This window comes from Hippocampus zosterae, chromosome 2 (genome assembly GCF_025434085.1).
Source record: "Hippocampus zosterae strain Florida chromosome 2, ASM2543408v3, whole genome shotgun sequence".
Classification (NCBI taxonomy): domain Eukaryota; kingdom Metazoa; phylum Chordata; class Actinopteri; order Syngnathiformes; family Syngnathidae; genus Hippocampus; species Hippocampus zosterae.
This window is the reverse complement of record NC_067452.1, coordinates 6940170-6959406: the sequence shown is the minus strand read 5'-3', so window position 1 is coordinate 6959406 and position 19237 is coordinate 6940170. Positions and strand designations below refer to the sequence as shown.

At 44.0% G+C, this 19237-nt stretch overlaps 1 protein-coding gene across 4 annotated transcripts in view; it reads left to right on the top strand.

The window, feature by feature from the left end:
• LOC127592311 (gamma-aminobutyric acid receptor subunit gamma-3-like) overlaps positions 1 to 19237 on the top strand; it is a 97168-nt gene that overhangs the window by 4839 nt on the left and 73092 nt on the right. For 3 of the 4 annotated variants that reach the window (XM_052052988.1, XM_052052971.1, XM_052052963.1), the window contains one exon: positions 899 to 1053. In XM_052052988.1, coding sequence (XP_051908948.1) covers positions 899 to 1053 — 155 coding nt within the window. Of the gene's footprint in view, positions 1 to 364; positions 623 to 898; positions 1054 to 19237 lie in introns of those variants that run through there. The other variant, XM_052052978.1, reaches the window with a different exon arrangement.

Here is a 19237-nt window from a genome sequence, read left to right as displayed (position 1 = left end):
TGCCACTTAATGAGCTAATTTCGTTTTTTTTGTGGGGGGGAGGGGGCAACGCAAGCAAAAAAAAAAAAACACCATTGTAGACAAAGTGCAGCACTTACAACACGTCTGCAATCTTTTCGTTCTGATGGAAAGCAGTTGAAATCCGCGCGTTAGTGTGTGTGGTGTGTATGAGTCACGCAAGATGCTCGTCTCCTTACAGACAAGGGGGTGGAAGGGCGCAACTGGAGCAAGTACTGTACATCTGAATCCAAAGGACCCCCACCCCGCTTGACTGACTGTCGATCGATTGTCTGAGGAAGAGTGGTTCACCCCACCCCCCACACACACACAAACACGAGCGCGCGCACGCCCCCTTCACAGGAGAAAACCGCGAGCCCAGCTGTGGACGAGCGCGGGGGAGGGGAGGGGGGGGGGCGTGGGCGGGTGAGGAAGTTGAGCGCTCAAATTGATAGCCACACACCCATCGAGCGACTACTTTTTTTTCTCCTATGAGTGGCGCACCGGCAGAGATCACCGTTCAGCGGGAGACAAACAAATAAAACTGGACTTGTTCTCGTGTGGTGAAAATGACAATCAAGTTGGGGGAGATCCTTTTGTTACTTCTGTTGATCCACGCTGCTCGGTGAGTCCGATTCTTATAGCCTTTTTAACACCTCCGTGACGCTTCTGCACACCGTAAAAAAAGTTGATTCATGCAAATTGGAATGAATGCGCGCATTTCTTTCCACACACAAATGCACAGCCCCCCCCCCCCCAAAAAAAAGCAAAAACAACGGCAGAAGCTGCGCACAAACGACAATCGTCTCATTTCCAAGGTGCTGAGGAGGGAATGGACAGAAACAGCGCGCACCACTTGGCCATTGTGTTGATGGTCTCACGGTGTGATGTTGTCTTCCAGCCCAAATTTGCTGCCACATGGTGACGACGACGAAGATCTCCACGATGCAACTGGTAATCAAATGCTGATGCCCCGGTCGCACCAGGAGGATGCCACGTTGATTCTAAACAATCTACTCAAGGAATATGACAGGACACTTCGGCCGGACATCGGCGGTAAGACACGAGGCATTAGAAGCATTTGAAGTTGTCATGTGCAGACCATTTCCTTGGGGTCTATATTCTTTCTCATTTAATGTGTGGAGGTAACACTGTCAATTAAATGGCAGCAATTTTTTTTTTTGGGGGGGGGGGTCTAAATTAAAACGCTTCATTTAAAGAATTAAAACATTTACTGATTGGCTGGCTACCAGTTCAGGGTGTCCCCCGTCTGCTGCCCAAAGACAGCTGGGATAGGCTCCAGCACGCCCGTGACCCTCGTGCAGATAAAGCGATTCAGATAATGTATGGATGACTGGACTCATGTTCATTCCAACCTCTGAAAATATCAGAATGATGGCTCCAATATTTTGGATTTTACGAACAGTAAGCCTTTTACAGGCACTCACCATCGAGAAAAAGCTCAATATAACTAACTTAATCTCTGAAAAGTATGCCAAGTCACCAAAATTGATGTTCAGATGTCTGCTCATGCCCACTTCAAGCTCGGAATGATCACCCAATATTTTGGATCTTTTTTTCTTTTCCTTTGCACAGAAAAAAATTCACGTTGCTCGACGTCAGAAAACTGTGATCAAGCGTCACCGAAATGTATGCAAGCATCTCATGCCAATTTCAACGGCTACAAATATCAGAACCAATCATTTGGGTTTTATGTACCTGTACATTAACGTCTTCCTCTCCATAGGTGCTCACTCCATCTAAATGTTGCTTAGTGAGGAAAACCTTAATTAACATCCATAAAATTGTACATATTGAGGCGATTGATGAAATGGGCATAAGCAAAGATGTCCACATACATTTTTGTGACGATGTATCACAATTTTCTGATATCAAGCGACGTTAAGCTTGATACATTAAGACTGAGCGTTTTAGATTGGCCTACAGTAGGTGTTCTTCCCCGCCCCCTGTCCATACTTCTTTAAGAGTCCCTCTTGCTCATGGCTGTCTGGTATGAGGTCTTTGACGTTCCTGCTACTATTGTTGTTTTTGCCCTGTGATTGGCTGGCAACTTGTCCAAAGTGAGCTGGCATAGTCTCCAGCTCACCCTCAAACTGAAGAAAGACAGTCGGTATTGAATATAAGATAAGATAAGATAAGATAAGATAAGATAAGATAAGAAAACCCTTTATTAGTCTCACAATGGAGAAATTCCCAATTCACAGCAGCAAAGTTATGAAAGTAAGAAGTAGAACAACAAAATATAGGAGCTGCTGGAAAGGCAGCCACTCTCGCGTCGCCATTTTATATCGGAAATGATCCGATATCCATATCCATATCCATATCCATATCCATATCCATATCCATAGATCCATAGATATCGGATGGATAGGAGTGGTAGGGGTTGAAAAAAAAAAACAATCATCACTTCACGCTATGCCACTGGCAGATCAATCCTCCCATTGTTCAGAGGAAAATCTTTCATGCATCAACTACACCGGGGAATGGAAGAAAACAACATATGTGATTTTAAATAATAGATTGAATTACAACAGTGAGAGATTCAAATCCATTTGTTCTTTTTTTCTTGTGTACCGATTATGTTAACATACGTCGCATTCTTGCGGTTTCACTTCCCTCGTCTCAGTTGAATTTGTCAGTATGTTTACACTCGCTCATGTTGCTATCGTGTCACGCTACTTGTATTACAATATCGTTGACAAACGTGCCGCTAGTCTCCACGCCCTACTGGAGAAACACAAGCTAAGTAAGGGTTGACTGTTCCAAATGGCGCAATGTTTGATTGGAATGTTAATTTTCACCAGGTTGGAGAACTCATGATTCTCGTACCTTTCCCGCACATCCATCCATCTGTGTGCATTGTGGCGACAAGCTGGAGTCAAAATTTCCTTTGATTGCACCCACATGAAAAACCCCAAGGAGGAGAATACTATATTCTTCTTTCCAGGGGTGCAAAAGATGGTCTCTAATGATAGAATTCCTTCTCCTGTGTCGTCTTTTCTCAAGCGTGAAGCCATGATTGTAAGGGGTGACAACACTGAAATTGGTCTCTCGGGTTAAGTGTGGGGGCGCCATGTTGCATGTGACATATTTCTGCTGTTTCTATCTTATATCACTGTGCTGTGTTTTGCTTTGAATGATAGACTTTTGTGATTGAAGCATACTTGCAATACAGTACGAGGGCAGCCCACGTGTGTAATTTCGTCTCTGAGGCATGATACTGTATACCTGGAAGTGAAGTCGTTCTAGTTTAGGATGAGTGTTTAGCACTGGGGGACAAAGTGGGCTTGAAGCATGTCATGTGATTGTGTCATTTCTTGACCTCTTAGTTTGGCTCCAGAGGCCATTGAACTGGTCTATTTAAAAGGTGTTATCCCACCAGAAACCTTTGTGAGCAATTTATATGATATACTGACGATGACATGGGGCTGCAAAGTGGCCAGGTCAGTAGTGCAACCACCTCACATTTCTGTGGTCGGGCTTTCGAATCCAGGCTCTGGCTCTCCTGTGAAGAGTTTGCAAGTTCTGGAGTGAAACCATTATAGTGCTGTGAGAAAAGTATGTCCCTTCTTCTCCTCTCCTCAACTGTTTAAGACAGGGGTGTTGAACTCATTTCTTATCACGGGCCAAATTTTAGTCACAGATTCCCTTGGAGGGCCGTTATGACTAAAACCATATGAAGAAGTCAATGATAACAGTCATTCATTCATCTTCCGAACCGCTTTATCCTCACGAGGGTCGCGGAGGGTGCTGGAGCCTATCCCAGCTGTCTTCGGGCAGTGGGCAGGGGACATCCCGAATTGGTTGCCAGCCAATGGCAGGGCACACAGAGACGAACAACCATGCACGCCCACACCACCACCTAGGGACAATTTAGAGTTGACCAATCAGCCTGCCATGCATGTTTTTTTAAAAAATGATAACAGTTTATTCACTTATTGTTGAAGTTACTGTAATGAGCAATATGGTCACAAGAAAATGCTTACAGTATCATCCATCCATCCATCCATCCATCCATCCATCAATCTTCTACCGCTTATCCGGGGCCGGGTCACGGGGGCAGCAGCTTTAGCAGGGAAGCCCAGACTTCCCTCTCCCTAGCTACTTCTGCCAGCTCTCCCCGGGGGATCCCGAGACGTTCCCAAGCCAGCTGGGTGACCCTCTCCAGCGTGTCCTGGGTTGTCCTCGGGGTCTCCTCCCAGTGGGACATGCCCGAAACACCTCACCAGGGAGGCGTTCAAGAGGCATCCGGATCAGATGCCCAAGCCACCTCATCTGGCTCCTCTAGATGTGGAGGAGAAGCGGCTCTACTCTGAGCCCCTCCAGGATGACCGAGCTTCTCACCTTATCTCTAAGAGAGAGCCCGGACACCCTGTGGAGAAAACTCATTTCGGCTGCTTGTATCCGGGATCTCGTTCTTTTGGTCACGACCCATAGCTCGTGATCATAGATGAGGGTTTGAATGTAGATTGACCGGTAAATTGAGAGCTTCACCCTTTGGCTCAGCTCCTTCTTTACCACGACAGACCGATACAAAGTCCGCATCACAGCAGACGCTGCACCGATCCGCCTGTCGATCTCTCGCTCCCTCCTGACCTCACTCGTGAACTAGACCCCAAGATACTTGAACTCCTCCACTTGGGGTAAGATCTCCTCCCCGACCCGGAGGGGGCACTCCACCCTTTTCCGACTGAGGACCATGGTTTCCGATTTGGGGGTGCTGATTTTCATTGCAACGGCTTCCCCCTTTGCTGTGAAACGCTCCAGTGAGAGTTGGAGAGCCCTGCTTGAAGGAACCAACAGTACCACATCATCTGCAAAAAGCAGAGTTGCAATACTGAGGCCACCAAAACGGACCCCCTCAACGCTTTGGTAGACTGGTTGGGCATATTCCCACATATTCTCGAGGACCCTGCTAAGGGTGTAGAGCTGGTGCACTGTTCCACAGCCGGGACGAAAACCACACTGCTCCTCCTCAGTCTGAGGCTCGACTTCCTGACGGACCCTCCCCTCCACCACCCTGGAATAGACCTTACCAGGGAGGCTGAGGAGTGTGATCCCTCTGTAGTTGGAACACACCCTCCGGTCCCCCTTTTTAAAAAGAGGGACCACCACCCCGGTCTGCCAATCCAGATGCACTCTCCCCGCTGACCAAGCGATGTTGCAGAGGCGTGTCAACCAGGACACCCCCACAACATCCAGAGCCTTGTGGGGCACCACACCACTTGAGTTCTGATCGGAGGGGCCGTTCCTCCCAATCACACCCCTCCAAGTCTCACTGTCGTTGTCCAGCATTGAACCCCACCAGAACAAGGGAGTCCCCAGCAGGAGTACTCTCCAGCACACCATCCAAGGACTCCAAAAAGGGTGGGTATGCTGAACTGCTGTTGGGTGCGTATGCACAAACAACAGTCAGTCCCCCCATCCGAAGGCGGAGGGAGGCAACCCTCTCGTCTACCGGTGTGAAGCCCAATGTACAGGCACTGAGCCGGGGGGAAATGAGTATGCCCACACCTGCTCTGCGCCTTTCACCGTGGGCAACTCCAGTGTGGAATAGAGTCCAACCCCTCTCGAGAGAACTGGTACCAGAACCCAGGCTGTGTGTGGAGGTAAATCCGACTATATCCAGTCGGAACTTTTCTACCTCGCACACCAGCTCGGGCTCCTTCCATGCAAGAGAGGTGACATTGCATGTCCCTAGAGCTTGCTTCTGCAGCCGAGGATCGGACTGCCAGGGTCCCAGCCTATGGCTGCTGTCCAGCTTACACTGCACCCGACCCCTTTGGCCCCTCCCATGGGTGGTGAGCTCATGAGAAGGCTTCCAGTATCACTATTATTTTTTACAAGTGAGAACTGGAAATTTTGGTAGAGATTTTAGCCAGCATCGTGAAAGTTGACATCTGTGATTTGCTTTCGCGTGCCACAGAAATTGATGTGGTGGGCCAGATCCAGCCCCCGGGCCTTGACTTTGACACCCGTGGTTTAAGACAATCAAAAAAATGTAAATATCATATGAAAATAACCCAAATACAGGAAACATAAAATGCAGTTTTTGAATGGTGATTTTACTTATTGGGGGTGTGGGGGGGCATCAAAGCTGCTCTGCCCTGTGTGAAAAAGTAGTTAAAGTAGTTGCCCCTGTTATTAAATCAAGACTTAAGTGTGGCAAATCACTTTTTTTTAAGTTGAGAACACCCAAGTCTAATTTACTGTTCAATCAAGAAATCACGTAAATAGAAGCTCTATGAAAAATTATTAAGCCTGACGAAAGATCTTGGAAAGCTGCAACAAAATATCACAATCCAAAGAACAGATGAAGATGGAATTTTATTGGCATGTAATTGCCTGAAAAGGGCAACAAAACCTTTCCGAAAGCGGACTGCAGTGATAGCATTATCCGCAAATGAAGATGACAAAGAAGAGTGGTGTACAGCTGACCTACAAAAATCACCCCGAGAGTACAACGACAACTCATCCAGGAGGTCATCAAGGAACTCATGACAACGTCTAAATCGAATGAACTGCAGGTCTCAATTGGCTCAGTTAGGGTCAGTGTTCATAGCTCAACAATAAAGAAGAGACTGGACAAAAATGACATCCATGAAAGAGTTCCAAGGCAAAAAAATAAAAAAGCGTCAGGCCAAAAATAAAGTCTTCCTTTTGTAAAAGACGTCTCACTGATCAAGTCAGTTTGTGACCTCAGGCTGAATTGCAATGGAACACAATGATCCACAATACACCAGCAAGCCAACTTCTGAATGGCCTTGAAAAACTAAATGAAGGTTTTGCAGTGGCCTCGTCCAATTCTGCACTTGAATCAGATGAAATGACCTTTAAGAAGGCCATTCGTGATTGAACACCCTCCAGTGTTGATGAATGGAAGCAAAACAGCAAGGAAGATCAAAATATTTCCTCAGAGATGTGAAATACTTTTTGCCAGTCTGAGAAAATGTGTGATTTCAGATGTCGCCGCTTAGGGTGACCAAACGAGTTATTAAAGTTAGGGGGCTTGTACTTACACATCCATCCATCCATTTTTCGATCCGCTTATCCTCACAAGGGTTGCAGGGGGTGCCGGAGCCTATCCCAGCAGTCTTCAGGCAGTAGGCGGTGGACACCCTGAATCGGTTGCCAGCCAATCGCAGGGCACACAGAGACGAACAACCATACGTGCTCACACTAAAACCTCGGTACAATTTAGAGTGTTCAATCGCCCTTGCATGTCTTTGGAATGTGGGAGGAAATCGGAGTATCCGGAGCCCACGCAGGCCCGGGGAGAACATGCAGACTCCACACAGGGAGGCCGGAGCTGCACCGTGAAGTCAACACGCTAACCACTCGAGTACCGGGCCGCCCTATTTTTATAATTTTTCAGTAAAATAAAATCACCATTAAAAAATACATTTAGTTTATCTTTGTTAAATACTGTATTTACATTTGTTCTGATGAGCTTAAACAATAAAATGGCGAAACTATGGTAAAATGGTAAGAAGTTGAGAAGTGGGCAAATACTTCACTGGATAGTCAGGCATTGACCCAGTAGGGTCTGTTTAGTTCTATTTTCTTACACCTCCCGACTCGAATAATACACAGATCTGTGGACATCGTTGGGGAATTGCAACACTCCACATTTTGGGGTAAACACGATGGTGGTTTTTGATGCTGTTTTGTTTACTGCAACCCGGTGGGACGCTGCTTTTCACCTAAAATCTTGACAAACATCTACATTTGTGCATGCTGATGAAGACCTTGGTTTTGAAGGCAAGACATTTGCGCAAAGACCTATAAATAATGAGAAACATACACTCTGAGTTTAATGAGCAAAGATGGAAATTTGCCACCTGACAAAAACATGTATAGTACTGTACAGTGATCCCTGGCTATTTCGCGGTTCGATTATCGCGGCCTCAGTGCATCGCGGTTTTGTTTTTCTAAAGTACTGTATTCAGAAAAAATGCCGAATGAGTGTTTGTGTGTGTGGGGGGGGGGGGTGGTGACTGGGGGAGGTGCACGAGAGAGATAGAGAGAGAGGGGGGGGGGGAGGCTGTGATTGGGCTTGTACGAATATAAGCAGCACGTGTCTCTTCGCCTCCTTAACTGTCTAATCATAAACACATCGGCTGCGCTCTGCAGGATAGCTGGCCAGCAGCTCGCTGGAGGCTAATGGAGGCTACACTGTCAGAGCTGCATAAAGGCAATGCTGATGAATGTTAGTTACTGTATAAGGTTTTATAATTCAAGATTTGATAATAGGCAAACCCTACTTCACGGATTTTCGTGTTTCGCGGGTGGTCCTGGTCCCCATTAACCGCGATAAGTGAGGGATCACTGTACTGTACGTTGTAACCAGATCGACCTTGGAGACGAGGTCAAGGGTCACCGTAGTAGCTGTTTCTGAAAATTGCTCACCAGTGAGGCACAAATGTAATTTCCCAGGAAAGTTTTAGTAGTGACAAATTGAAAATGTGAACACTGGCAGATATTTAAAAATCTCTTACCATCCAGCTTTATGTCTGTCATCCATGTAGAGGAGGTGACTGATCGTAGCTCCATTTCTGAGGCGGTATCCATAGCCTGTCTTGGTGATTACTTGGCTTAGGGGGTTCAGTTCTCTGCAGAACAGCAGTGGGGAGAGTGCATCACCTTGGTATATGCCACATTTGATGGACACTTGTGTAAGTGACTTGCCATTGGCTACAAGTGTGGTTTTCCACATCCTCATCGAGTTCGCAGCGAAGGCTCTTAGGGTCCTGTTCACCTTATACAACTCCAAGCATTCAGTGATCCATGTATGTGGTATCGAGTCATAGGCTTTCATGTAATCAATCCAGGTTGTGCACAGGTTGGTACGTCGGGACCTGCAGTCTTGTGCGACTGTTCTGTCAACCAGGAGCTATATATATATATATATATATATATTATATATATTTTTATATATAATATATATATATATATATTGGAAAAAATATATCGTTTCTGAATTTCCTTTTATATTTTTTTGTCCTATTTTTACCAATTTTAATGCTTTCATCAACATGGAATCATGTTGATGAGAGCATTCTATGTGCAAAATGCAAATATTTACTGAAATAATAATTTCAATTTTTAATTTTACATGAACATTTTTCACTTGGATCAGTTATCCCCACATAATCTTTCACACAATATTACTGTCCCATCAACAACAGTGAAAAAATAGTTTGTCACACAACAGCTGCTTTAACAGCTCTTTTTATGGAATCAAAACAGAGCAATATTATAAAGTGCACATCTAAGGTAAACTAGTACTCAGCCTATAGTGGATTTAAGCCATGGTTGCATACTTATTTTTTCTCAAGTTTGCTTTGAACACAGCAGTCAGGCTATGTTGATTCTGTTGGTCCTTCTTGCGCGGAAGTCTCTCTATGGTTTTGTGTAGACATCATTTTGGATGACCACACTTGGTTCGATGACAACACTGGAGACGTTTTATTTTCGCAAGGTCGCGACCACTGCACCGCTCAACTTTCGTTGTCATGTCACCGCCTCTGCGCACCGTCACAGTCAGACGAACACAGAGAAGCTCCACCCGCTGTATTTATATGGACACGGAACGCTGTAACCTTCCACACAAAATAGTTATAAACAAGTAACAATCGCGTCAGTGGCATACATCGTATACCTGTATGATACACAGAGAGAGAAGAACAGGTAACTTTGATCTTGTCAGTGGAGCAATCTGGCAACTTTTTAAAAGTAAACTTTCCATTCATAAACTCTTTAAGTATCCGTTTTCGGTGTCTCGCGCTGCCATTGCTGGCAAAACAGACATGGGCGTGGACTTCTGCAGCGCGCTTGTTGTTTTGTTCTGGTGTATTTATAGAGCAACGTAATCTCACGAGAAAAAATTTAATCCCGTTAAAATTCATTTAAATTAATGCCAATAAATAAAAACGCTCTAAACTGACAGCTCTAATATATATATATATATATATATATATATATATATATATATATACAGTACTATATATACAGTATATATATAGTAGTATATATATATGTTGTTGAACGCAATGCATTAATGATGACCATTTAATTGGCTGGTTTATTTAAAAAAAAATTAAATTAATAAAATAACGTCTTTCTTGCTCTCTTAATACAATGAAAATATGAATATGCAGATCATTTGATGGTTTTACAACACTTTGCCCTTCAGTATTGGTTTAACTTTACACAGAGGAATACCAGCAGAAATTGGCCAATGTTGTCTTTTTTTGGGGGGGGGGGGGTGTCATTATGTTTGGCCTATGTTGTAATGTGTTAATATGTAATGTAAATTAATGAAATAATCAGAAGATTACTATTTTAAAAGAATGAATATCGTCTGATTACCGTATTTTCACAATCATACAGTGCACCATGTTACGGGTGCTATTTCTGTATTTAACACATACATAAGGCGCAATGTAATATTGGACGCGGCCATGGTCAAACGTACGCTAACTTAAAAAATACAGGAATATCTATGCACGTTAGTGTGTGTTTTTAAAAAGGCAGCAGGAGCAAAACTGAGTTTTTGTTGTACATTATTGAAATACAGTAACTACGTTCTCACATTATTTTTTTGATCGCTCATTATCAATCCATCAAAGTCCGAATGTTCAATATGCGAACAGCTGGGCAAGTTCACAATCAAAAATGCACGCCAGGTTTCCTCGTATCATTGTCAGAGTCAGTCTCGTTGCTGTGCGGGTCCTCAGAAATGATGCCAGCTTTTGCAAAAGCTCGAACAACAGTGCAAACAGAAACGTTACACCAAGCGACCCGAATCCATTCAAAAGTAGTATTGTGTTTGTTGTATTTCAAAATGCAAAGTATACTTGTCCCTCATCATTTGCCATACCCCAAGCGGGTATGTGGGAATGTGTGGAGAACGGTAATGGAAGCCAAGTGAGGCAGATGTAAGGATTCAAATCTCCAAGAAAGTGTCTTTATTTAATGTTACACAGATCATTACACTTTTTATTGCCATCGGACTGGAAGATGGCCAGGTTTCCCTTGTAACTCGCCATGATCGTCCTTGTCCAGATGGTTAAATGGCGCAGATTCATCGAGCAAAAACACCAAGCACCATGGATGAGTTGATCTTGAATGCTCTCACGGCTGCTCAATTCCTATGGTCCTCCGCTTAACTGATAGCTTGCAGTTGAAACCGTGCACCGTTAGCGTATTTCTTCGTAGGTGCCATTTTCAGAATGTTGTTTTGCACAACGAATGTACCAAATACCTATATACTGTAATCCCTCGTTTATCGCGGGGGGTTACGTTCCAAAAAGAACCAGTGATAAGTGAAATCCATGAAGTAGGATTTATTAAAAAAAAAAAAAAAGCAAAAACATGTGACAGGGATGAAATGTGCTGTATGTGAAACATACAGCACAATTGACAATAAAATAGTACTTGGTACTTGATAGTCAGCTTTATTTTTTACAGTTATTATACAATCACGAACTATGTATACAATACAGAGGCGGTTGCTCTAAGACTGCAAGAGAAGCTCAGCTTCCCCTAAAATCTCAAAAAGTAAGTGATCAAATATATGTGTGTATGTACAATTGTTTGGACATGTCATTGACTAAATATGCGCAACAACCCGCTCAACTTTTGTTCCCAATCAGCTTCTTATAACTGGTTACTCTCTTCTCATTCATTCCCGTAGCCTCACTGTGCTTTAAACTGTGTGGACGCTGAGCGTCAACTGCACGGATGCTCGGCGTCTCGAGAGTTCAATGTAGGTTGTCCCAATGCATTGAAATGAGACGAGTCATTGGATAAATGCTGGTTTTGTCCCGCCCATTGGACGCTCAGCGTCTCCGGGAGTCTATGGACAGTGGGCGTTTATAGGCTGGCCAGGAAGCTCAGCTTTACTAAATGATGATTGGAAGATCTGTCTGAATCAGAATCAGAATCAGAATTGCCTTTATTGTCATTGTATAGAATACAACGAAATTTGGGTGCCATTCCTTAGTGCATTTCGTAAAAAAATAAAATAGAATAAAATAAAATAACGGTTTAATCAATAGAAAACTCAACAACACACAACAACAGGATCAGTTGTGGTAGTGTCGACTGAGGCTTATATTATATATTTATATTATATACACGCAGGACATATATTGCACATGAAATGAAATGACTCAGATATTGCTCATTATTGCTCAAGTGAGGTAAGTGAATTTAGGTTTAAAATGCAGTAGCTTTGATTATTTTCTGTGGTTTATTTATTTATTTATTGCAGTCATGGCTCTGGGAAAAAAACTGTCCCTGAATCTGCTCGTTTTGTGTGATCTGTAACACCGGCCCGAGGGTAACGTGACAAACAGGTGGTTGCTGGGGTGGGATGCATACTTGATGATGTTGGCAGCTCTGCTGAGGTAACGTGAGCTGGCAATGTCCTCCAGGCTGGGCAGAGAGCAACCAGTGACCTTCTGGGCCAGATTTATCCCCCTCTGGAGCGTTTTCCTGTCTGCTGCTGAGCACCTCGCGTACCACGCTGTAATGCAGTACACCAATGTGCTCTCGATGGTAGCTCTGTATAACATCACCAGCAGCTTCTACTCCAGGTTGTTCCTCCTGAGCACCCTCAGGAAGTGGAGTCGCTGCTGGGCTTTCCTCACCACCGCCGTGGTGTTGGCTGTTCAGGAGAGGTCCGCAGAAAGCTGCACACCCAGGAATCTAGTGGAGCTCACCCTTTCCACACAGTCCCCATGAATGTAAAGCAGCGCTGGGTCTGCTCGTCCCTTCCTGAAGTCCAGTATCATCTCTTTTGTTTTTGTGGTGTTCAGTGACAGGTTGTTTGCTGAGCACCACGCTGTCAGTCGGTTGACCTCGTCTCTGTAGTCAGACTCATTCCCCCCTGAGATGAGTCCGACCACAGTCATATCATCTGCAAACTTGATTATGGTGTTTGAGAGATGGGTCGGAAAGCAGTCAAATGTGTAGAGAGTGAACAATAGGAGGCTCAGTACACATCGTTGAGGAGAACCGGTGCTGAGTGCAATGGTGGAGGAGAGGTAGGGGCTAAGTGTGACGGACTGTGGGCGGTCCGTGAGGAAATTTTTAACCCACTGGCAGATGGAGGTGGAGATGCCCAAGTGAGTCAGTTTTTGGACCAGGATATCCGGGATGATGTGGTTGAAGGCTGAGCTGAAGTCCAGGAAGAGCATCCTCACGTAGTTTCCCGGGTGCTCCAGGTAACTCAGCGCGGTGTGGAGTGCTATGGTGATAGCATCCTCGGTGGACCGGCTTGACCCGTAGGCAAACTGGTAAGGGTCTAGAGTGGGAGGCAGGCAGGCTCTGATGTGCTGTGAGACCAGTCTTTCAAAGCATTTCATGACCACAGGCGTAAGTGCAACAGGCCTGTAGTCATTGATACTGTCAGCTGCTGATTTTCTGGGGACGGGGATGATGGTGGAGGCTTTGAGGCAGGATGGGATGATGGCCTGTGACAGAGACTGGTTGAAAATCCTATTGAAAACTCCAGCCAGTTGGTCCGCACATGCCCTTAGTACCTTACCAGGTACGCTGTCCGTGCCAGATGCCTTCCTGGGGTCCACAGACTTTAGCACACGTCTCACTTCGTGCTCCTGAAGTGTCAGTGAGGCTGAATCTCATTTTGATTGACAGCGAAATGAGCCAATCACCGATCTTGGTGAAGGCATCCTTTTCATTTTTTTTGAAAAGGAACGCAGAGTAGAATTCACGTATAAATAAACGGACACATTTTATGATGTAGGCCGAAATTGAGCTTCCCCTCTTTGACAGACCAGCACCTGCCACTGATACACTGAGAACAAAGACCAAAAATTTTCAAAGGTAAATTTGGCAGTGCCTTAGCCAATCAGGATGCAGAATGCAATTCACTGTTTAAAAGCATTAAAAAAAACTGCACTAAAAAATCAGTGAAACAGCAAAGCCGCGGAAAGTGAACCACGTTAGAGCGAGGGGTCACTGTCCACCTACCGGGCGTGTGCCTTTAGCGTCCTCTTTCATGCCCACCATTCCCACTTTAACGTCCGCATGCTGTCTTCCATTCTGTTCGCCTTTCCTTTATATAAGGGGTGTGTTGGCACAACATCAGTCAGTCAAGCGGACCCATTATCGAAGTCACACCACAGTCATATACTTTGGAATTCGGTGCATAGGCAAGGCGACTCACATTATTAGGCACCTTGTCCGTTTTGGAGAAAATGTAAGACTTTTAAGTGCGCCAATTGGCCATGAAAATCCAGTAAATCCCAAAATTTTAAATACTGTATTTTCCGCTTTATAAGGCGCAGCTTTAAAGCCAACAGTGTGTCTTATAATCTGATGCGTCTTATATATGGATCAAAACTACAAGTTTTTTTTCTTTCCAAATGCATAAATATGTCTGTTTAAAACGGCCTATACCAATTGTTCTTAAAAGTTGGTTCTTGACAAATACTCGTTTTCAAACACTTATTTAGGTGCAATTTCTCTGTATCTTCCATGTGCAATACATTTTTATCAACTCACTAAATATTTTTTTTTCTTTTTGTTATTTAAGCACAGTGCATATTGTCACAGTGATTTAGAGTAATATTAAGTACTGGACTAAAATCTTTGCCTTTTTTTTTATTTTTTATGAAAACGTGGGACGATCAAGCTATTATACAGTATATGACTGTTGGTCATTGCAGTGGAACTTGGAGGGGCGAGTGTTTTTTTTTTAGGTGGCATGGTCGAGTTTATGAAGCGCTGGCCGAGAGGCTTTGAAATACAAAGATGTCATACATCACAGACACCTTATTTAATTTGTTGCCTTTTCCTACACTGTTCCTTTTATTCAAAGCTTTCAACCACCTTGTTTTCCCCATTCCAATCAGAGGCAGCGATGAGTTGCAGAAAAAGCTAAATACGCTTTTAAGTGTTTGCGTCACATTGAGGAACATAACATTGATGTGCCGCCGTGTTTTGTCGTCATTTCACACGAGCTGCATGCCGCCTCGCTCTGCTCTAGATACGCTTAGATTTTTTTACAATCCAAAATAGCTCAGGGTGACTTGTTTTTTGACACACAATCCTTCGAATGTACTTCTTCTGGACGCTCAATAAATTCCGCTCTACTTATAAATTCCCCACTGCATGTGAAGATGGTGCGTTGTCTCGCTCATTGGCTGGCCTCTGCTGTTAATCCACGGCCAATATGAATTAAGGTTTGTAATTGGCTGACCGTAGCTTCGCATATAAATACAAGCATAGAAATAATCTTTACAGGCAGTTGTGAGCGGGGGGAAATCAATATCCTTGATTTTGAAATTGGATTTGGTTGATCCATTGTTTTTGAATGGGGGGTGAGAAGGGACTGCAGGGGCCCAAAACTGCAAAAGTGCAGGGGACTCATCCCGCGTGTCCCCCTTTAAATTACGCACCTGATTTGAGGCATCCTTTAATACTTGATTCCAAGAATTTTCCTCACACTTCCAACTTTGGTAACATGCTGAGACTACCAGATGTATCAGAAACATGCACCAAGTTTAATCTGCTCATCGAAAATATGGAGGTAGCACACTTGATCTTGATTGGGAAGCCTGCTGGGAACTGTCACCCAGATTTAACCTGCAAGCCAACCTTTCGGAGGACGGAGTTTCTCCCGAAAGCTCTGCTTGCATAATGAATGCTGAATGCTTGATGAGATCCAGTTGACAAATCTCTGTGTCACCCATGAATTGTTAATGCCGAGGCAAAATCGTATGCGGCGCGGGACCAGAGACACATCTAGGCCAATTACTCAAAGTTACGGCTTTTTAAAAGACCTGTTGTTATGATGAACCTCAAACAAGCCGAACTCCTTTGCATAGAAAAGCAACGGAGGCTTTGGTAAAGGTCAGGTTGTGCCCTTTAGTTGGATGTTTGCGTTGTTGCGAGGCAAAGCAACTGTATGCCTTCCATCTGATTAGCCAGATTTTCTTCAACTCTTTTGTGGCTGATTTGAGCCCTACACTACATATATGAACCTTAATCCCACTTTTTTATGTAATTTTGCCTTCCTGTGAGATAGAGGCGTAGCCAGACATTTTTCACTGCGTTGGCCAGGAATACTTACGTCATTCGTTATCCTACCATCCACAGGTAGGCTTTCATGACGTAAAAATATGAACACATATCTAGAACGAGGCCCATCAAGCTCATAATCAAGCAGGAACATGTCAAAATTAAAAAAAAAATGTTTTCCTGGGTTTAATTTACTCAATAGTGACATCTTCGTTGCTGTGGCTTTGCTTTTGTGGACTGTCTCATCGTCCACATCTATCATATGCACTGATTCACGAGCGAACAGACAATCGGAGTGACCAATCGTTACAGATGGCCGATGCTTTTTGGCATTCTACAATCAACGATTATGAGTGTGTGAGGGAAAAAAAGTGTTTATGTGGGCATTTGATTTCATGAAAACATGGCTGTGGATTGGATGGTACACATTGACTTCTCAGCCATGTTGTTTGCGTGCCACGTTGTGAAAATACAGTTTGTATTCAGATCAATTGTATGTGTTCTTTAAATATGCAGTGAATATAATTAACTTGTGGCAGAGATTCAAGTGCACTAAGAGGATTGCATATATGTCAAAATGGTAGAAAAAACACAGATAATTAATATTTTTCCCGAAGTGTGGGTTGGCCAGAAAGTGGCCAGGCAGAGTAGCTGCACCCCTGCTGTCCGACCTCTCTAGTTGTCAACCTGTATTGAAATAATAATAATACATCACATTTGTAAGCGCCTTTCACAACACTCAAGGACACTGTACAGCCAAGACCAATAGTAAAACACAGATAAAATAATAAATAAAGAAAGAAAGATTTAAGGCGGGTAGGCAAGTCTGAATAGGTGGGTTTTGAGCTGGGTTTTGAATAAGGAAAGAGAGTCAATATTACGAATGTAATATATGTAACATATTGATTCCAACATTCAACGTTTGCCACTACTTTTAACTTCATACGTGACTTATTTCGTGATGTTCGACCTGATGGGTGGATTATTTTGTGATTTATCTGACTGAAGACTGACCATCATAAGAGTGACCTCCTTTGCTGCACCGTGGCAAAGCAAAACCACAGTTGACAAACAGCAAAACAAAGCAGGGTTATTAGCTTTGAATTCCCATGTTTGCCCTCTGAGGCCAGCCTCGAGCTTGATCTTCATATAAATTGGGTGACTGGTCGAACGCCACGCAGTACTGATCCCCACCTTAGCCGATAACGAGCAGTTTGCCTCAGATTAGACTGTGATTTTTGTCCCTATTGTGTCACTTTTCCTTTGGATTCTGCCCATGATCCCTACATCACCCACTCGAATCCATGCATGGGATGTGCAAATGTGTGTCTGTGTGTGTGTGTGTGTACATGTCCCCTTTTAAAAATCTTCTCCTGGCTCTCCAGATTCCCATTCTTTGCCTATGCTATCGGTGAATTGTGCATGAAGTGAACGATCTCTCCATTCATCCATCCATTTTCCAATCCACTTCATCTTCACAAGGGTCGGGGGTGTGCTGGAGCCTATCCCAGTTGTCTTCGTCCAGTAGGCAGGAGATACCCTGAACCGGGTGCCAGCCAATCGCAGGGCACACACAGACGGACAACCATCCACGCTCACACTCACACCGAGGGACGATTTGTGTGTTCAATCAGTCTGCCATGCATGGCTTTGGAATGTGGGAGGAAACCGGAGTACCTGGAGAAAACCCACATTGGACCGGGGAGAACATGCAAACTCCACACAGGAAGGCCTGGATCAAAACCACGACATCTGAACTGTGAGGTTGACACGCTAACCACTGGACCACCTGGCTACCTCTGATGTGAACGAGAATAATAACAATAAAAAATATATACAGTGTATCTTGCAACAATTACCCATAACCATGTTCTTGTCTCGGAAAAGACCCCAGCACCACAGCCTTCAGTAGAAAAGGACGCTTCAGTGGAGCGGAGTCAGGACAAAGGGACAAAGTCAGAGAAACTTTGAAATACGGGCGAGTCACAATGTGGCCAAACTCATATTGACTATTAAAATTATTATTTTACAGTATTTCTAAGAACTATCATAGGTATTTGAAAGAAAGCGTTTGGATTTTTATTTTATTTTATTCTATACTGCAGTATTGATAATACATTTAAAACAAGTCAAGTCAACAGCATTTATAGAGCACTTTCATACAGCCATCGTTGCATACAAAGTGCTGTACATGGAGCGATTTAAAATGCACAATAAACAGTAAGACAAATCGGTAATAAAGGCGGTAGAAAGCACCAAACAGTAAAATCAAGAACAAATCTAAGTCATGCTGAGTCGAACGCCAAAGAATACAAGTGAGTTTTGAGGAGGGCTTTGAAGACAATTAAGAGGACTACTGATGGTTCACGGTATTGTCAGACAATGAGGACATAAAGTGTCCTTTTCATTGGGGTAGTCCTGTGTGACATAAATTCAAGTAAAGCTACTTAACAATGCCATTTTTATTAGATGCTGATAATAGTTGATAAATTCATAAAAAGGCTGTACAAAGTACACTTCCACGGCATTGCGGTCTGTTCCGTCACTAAACTCGGCCTGCCAACATTATATTATGCTGTACGTACATATAATATTGAGTTTTTGAGCTTTTGAAGTCAAGGCTTCATACTGTAAGGTAAGGGTGCACAAATTCTTCACGAATGATTGCTGATCTCCTTAAAAATAGTTACTTTCAGTTGGACAAAAAAGACGACGGCTCCGTCTCCCCACACCGGCTTTCTCTCTGCAATCTCCCTCCTTGACTATGGCCAACGTTGCTAAGCCTTCTATCTCCAATGAGCAGCCTTGCATGTGCAAAACTGTAGCTAACAGGCCTCCTGCCACATCGTCAGGCAAAGCACAGGGGAAGTAACTGAGTTTCAGTGTTTGACCAGATGGGAAGCAAGAGTGCGCTGTAAAAACTTGAAAGCCCAACTTAGAGGTCATGTTTGATCGAATCACTCCGGGGTGGATGTTGGAGCGTCCCTCATAGCTCTCATTGAATTCCTGCAATAGTCCTACTTCACTCCCTTTGTTTGGGTAAAAACAAACACTGTACTTTTGAGTCCTCATTTTGAGAATTCACTTTCTCATTCATTCATTCATCTTCCGAGCCGCTTGATCCTCACTAGGGTCGCGGGGGGTGCTGGAGCCTATCCCAGCTGTC